Source organism: Nicotiana sylvestris, chromosome 7 (genome assembly GCF_000393655.2).
Source record: "Nicotiana sylvestris chromosome 7, ASM39365v2, whole genome shotgun sequence".
In the NCBI taxonomy this organism is placed as follows: domain Eukaryota; kingdom Viridiplantae; phylum Streptophyta; class Magnoliopsida; order Solanales; family Solanaceae; genus Nicotiana; species Nicotiana sylvestris.
The window spans coordinates 63,159,903-63,164,697 of NC_091063.1; the positions used below are offsets into that span (position 1 = coordinate 63,159,903).

Below are 4,795 nucleotides of genomic sequence, written 5' to 3' on the forward strand. Positions count from 1 at the left end.
GATTTACGAGTCTCGCAATTAATACATTTGGCTCATCAGTTCTAGTGAAGTTGAAGTTAAAATCCTACGTGGTAGATCGTGATTTTTGCACTTTTGAGCGGGGTGAATTTTCATGTAAAAATTGATATTCTTGTTTTTAGTATTTATTTTATTTACGCGTAAGGAGTAAGATAAAGAACCAAGTTCTTTAGTAATTTAGGAATGTACTCAATATAACAATTGGTATCAGAGCGAGTTCTCTCAAACGTGGTTAAAACCTAGAGAGATCTTGGAAGAAAATGAGTGTTCCACCTGGAATCAACGAAGGACAGTAAACTACCAGACAACCTCTATTTAACAAAAAATACTATAGTTGGTGGAAGGTAAGAATGAAGGATTTCCTAACGGCTGAGGACTATGAACTATGGACAATAGTGAATCGAGGACCAGTAATTCCCACCAAACAAAATGGGAAAAATAAAAATGTTCCTAAAGACTCTTCTGAATTTGTGGCGGCAGACTTCAGGATGATAGAAAAGAATGCAAAGACGAAGAAGATTCTCATCTATGGACTTAGTCCTGATGAGTATAACAGGATATATGCTTACTCCAATGCAAAAGAGATCTGGGATGCACTTCAAACTGCTTACGAAAGAACCAATCAAGTGAAGAGATCAAGAATTGAGTTGCTCATGAGAAACTATGAGCTCTTCTCCATGAAGGAGTCCTAACCTATTCAGAAAATAATGACCAAGTTCACTATCGTAACAAATGAAGTAAAATCATTGGTAAAGCTATTTACCCCTGAGGAACTAGTCAACAAGGTTATAAGGATTCTCCTTGCATCATGGGAATCAAAAGTCACATCCATTCAGAAAGCGAAGGAGTTTGACAGGATTTCACAGGACGAGTTGATTGGAAACTTAAAGACTCATGAGATGAGAAGTCTGGAACTACGCAAGGAAGAACCAAAGAGGTATAAGACACTGGTTCTTAAAGCGTCTGAAGAAGATGAGCCTGATAATGATGAACTAGACCTAGCAATTTTTGCTAGGTTCAAAAGGTTCATAAAGAACTCCAAGAATACACCTAAAAGAGAAAGCAATGGAAAACCTAAGCAGATTGACAAGTCTTCTTAAGATGGGTATTACAAGTGTAACAAACTGGACCACATGGTCAAATATTATCCAATGTGGAAAACTGAATGGAAGAATGAAAAAACTGAAAAAGAAAAAAGGAACAAGATGAAAGAGCAAGGTCTAAACAAATGCAAAATTCTAGGCAAGGGATTCACTAAGGCCATGAAACAAGCCTCCCTTGCAGCATATGAAGACAGTAGAAGTGACAAAGGGGAGGAGAAGAAAGACGAGGCTATTAGTCATTATGTTGTAATTGATTCATTCGAGGGTGTTGAAGTTGAGCCCCCATGTACAGTTAGGAATGCACATTGGTAGACACCCTCTTTTTGATGGACACCACTACAATGAATGAAAGATACATATGGATGTGACTGATTTTGACCTATGGATAATTATCAATCACGGACCAATTACACCCACTAAAGTGGATAGTGATGGAAACAAGAGTATCAAAAGAGAGGAGGAATGTGATGTTGAGGATCCTCAGTTAATCAAGAAAAATGTTAAATCAAAAGATCTGCTCTATAGAAGTTTGCCAAGGAGTATTCTCTACAAGGTGTCCTCCTGCATATCTGCTCATGATATATGGAGGACTTTGGAGGTTGATTATGGAAATGAAATCATTGGGGTTGCCCTTATAGCAATTGAAGAAAGCAAGACATAAGAGGAAGTGATAGGAATGATGGCCACGAGTGACAAGGCTGAAGATAAAGCAAATCGGGTAAGTATCTCTAATCTGAAAGAAAATATCCATGCTATACCTAAAAAATGGCTAATGGCCATAATAGTAACTGTCACGGGGGGCATTTTTGGTCAGTCCAAAGTCACACCCGCGTGGCAGTCAAGTTGCGCACTTGACTCAGCCTTTCCTAACATTTAGCCAAATTTTCAGCAAGTTTGGCCTTAACGAATTCTTTTGGCAGTAATTCAATAAGAACACAAGCAAATACGAGAAAATCCCAACCCTTGTATTAATTTCGAAAATATACAAAGGAATCCTCACTTTGCTATGAACAAAAGTCGTTCACAACCCATTTTTGACAAAGAACACAAGTCGTTCTTAGCCAACACTAAGACCTGCCCAAGCCTAGCCTTAGTCTCTTTTGAAACACTTTGAAACCCTCACGTTTCACTCTTGTTTCCCACTTAGAATTTCACACGAAATTGCCCACATAAAATCTGACTAAGTCCAAAGGCTCTATTTATAACATATAAGCAGCCTTTAGGACTTGACAACACATTGTCACTTGTTGTCTACAGCTTTTGCCACTTGTCAGGATAAGGCTAAATCAGTTCCTAACTTGTAGTTGACATCCCCAACTACTTACATGTTATGCACGAAATTATAATGGATATAAGCATAAATCAGTCATGGGTACAAGAGTTTATGAAAAGGTAACCGCCAAACTGCTTTGGCATGTGCTGTTTTGATTTGGTCAGCTGATTCACGCCCAAGGATGGCATTGCACCCAGCCTTGGCTCATTTTGACATTGCTCCGCACCAATGCTTGCCCGCAATCCGCTGCCTATGATTTTGCCATACACGCCCGATGCCGCTGCCGCCTGGACATGTCTTGGCCGAGTTTCTACCTTGTCCATGCCAACCTTTGTTTCCCTCATGACATTGCTTGTATTTTCCTTCCCATAGCCTTGCCTTAGCTATTGAAAGTCTTTGCCATTATTCCGCACTGCCGCATTTTAACTTAGCCCACATTTGTTGCTGCCACAACCTGAAGTGCCTGTGCCACTGACTTTGGCGCGCATGCCATGCCATGCTGCCCCAACACTGCCCACACTGCCTTGTCAAGCCTTTGCCAAGCGTGTATTGCTGTCCCAAGACCTTGTCCAATAGTTGCCCACAACAGCCCTCATGACAATGTCTTGTCCGTCGCCCGCATGATCATTTTTCCCGCACATAGGCCAATGACAAGGCCATCACACCCCAATCTTTGCCACAGTCGTGCCGCGCCTGATGACAAAGAGTCAGGCCCTAACAGTAACCATGATAAGTGGGATGGATAGATTAAGTGAATGATCAGTTAGTAAGCAGTCTTTCATGTGTTAAGCTTGATTTTAAAAATCTTGAATCCAGCAAAGCTGATCTTGAAGGACAGGTCAAGAATCTTAAGAACCAAGTCCATGAACTCACTTCTCATAATGAGCTGCAAACTTCTGCTAATGGTAATAGAATAATGAGTGATCTGTAAGACAATATTGAAACGGAACTGAAAGAGCTCAAAGATAGTTTGTATAATGCTGATTGTAGGAATAAGGTACTACAAGAGAACCTTGAAAAGGCAAAGTATGAACTGTCTAGGCTAAGCAAATTGCATAGATACTCTGATGCTTTGAATTGGCTAAATGAAAATTGCAGCACTAATAAATCAAGAATTGGATATAAGAAACCTGTACTTAGGTTTGATCTTAAGTATGTAATAATCTCTGATAATAAGATGTGCACACAGTGTGGGAAGGTGAGACGCTTCAGAGACAGTTGCCCAGCCTTAATTCATGCTCAGTTAAAAAAATACTTGTGGGTTACTTAAACGTCACTATTCAAGCTAAGTAAATTATGGTCAATAAGAGAAGGACAGTTAATGCTCTTCCCTTGTTGGAAAAAAGAGATTTGATTCATCATTTTCCAACAAAAGGGACTCAAGCTTGTTTGGGTTCCCAAGACTAACCTGTGATTTCTGTTGTAGGCTAAAGTGAGAGGAAGCAATCAAGATTGGCATATAGACAATGGATACTCAAGACATATGATAGGTGAAAAGAAGAAATTCATCTCACTGACAACCTTCCGAGGAGGGAGTGTTTCCTTTGAAAATAAGAATAAAGGACAAATAACAGGTATTCGTAAAGTTGGTAAATCACTGTCTCATACTATAGAAGATATATACTATATAGTGGAACTCAAGCATAATCTCCTCAATATTTCTCAAATATATAATAAAGGTAATGAGGTAAAGTTTAATTCAACAATTTGTCCTGCTACTAAGCTGGATACTAATAAAATTGTTCTGGAAGTCAAGAGACATAACGATGTATACAAGATATCTATTATGTCTCTTCCTCAAAGTGATCATACATGTTTAAGTGTAGCGGAAGATGATCCACTACTGTGGCATAGAAGACTAGGACATGACAGTCTGTCTCAACTCAACAAGCTGGCAGCAAAGGACATGATCCTTGGGTTGCCAAAAGTTGAGTTTGCATCTAATAAAGTTTTTGATGTATGTGTCAGGGGTAAACATGTAAGGTCATCTTTTTAATCTAAGAAAGTTGTTAGTACCTCCAGACCCCTGGAACTTCTTCATATGGACTTATGTGGACCAATAAAGGTTAAGAGCATGAGAGGAAAGAGGTATGTGTTTGTGATTGTTGATGACTTCTCCAGGTACACATGGACCTTATTTCTAGCATCTAAGGATGAAACATTTTATGTATTTTATGTGTTTATCATAATGATTCAATAAAAACTAGGTAGTGTTGTATCAAGTATAAGAACAAATCATGGAACTGAGTTTGAAAACTCTAAATTTCTTGAATTCTGCAGCATTCATGACATTGAACATAATTTCTCTGCAACTAGAACTCTACAACCAAATAGCGTGGTGGAACTGAAGAACAGATCTCTAGAAGATATGCGTAAGACCATGTTAATTGCCAGTGGACTG

At 39.0% G+C, this 4,795-nt stretch overlaps 1 protein-coding gene across 1 annotated transcript; it reads left to right on the forward strand.

The window, feature by feature from the left end:
• The first annotated feature begins 368 nt into the window (after positions 1–368).
• On the forward strand, positions 369–710 carry LOC138873222 (uncharacterized). The gene has a single exon (XM_070151669.1). It carries the CDS (start codon positions 369–371, stop codon positions 708–710), a length of 342 nt encoding a protein of 113 aa, XP_070007770.1.
• The last annotated feature ends 4,085 nt before the right edge of the window (positions 711–4,795 follow it).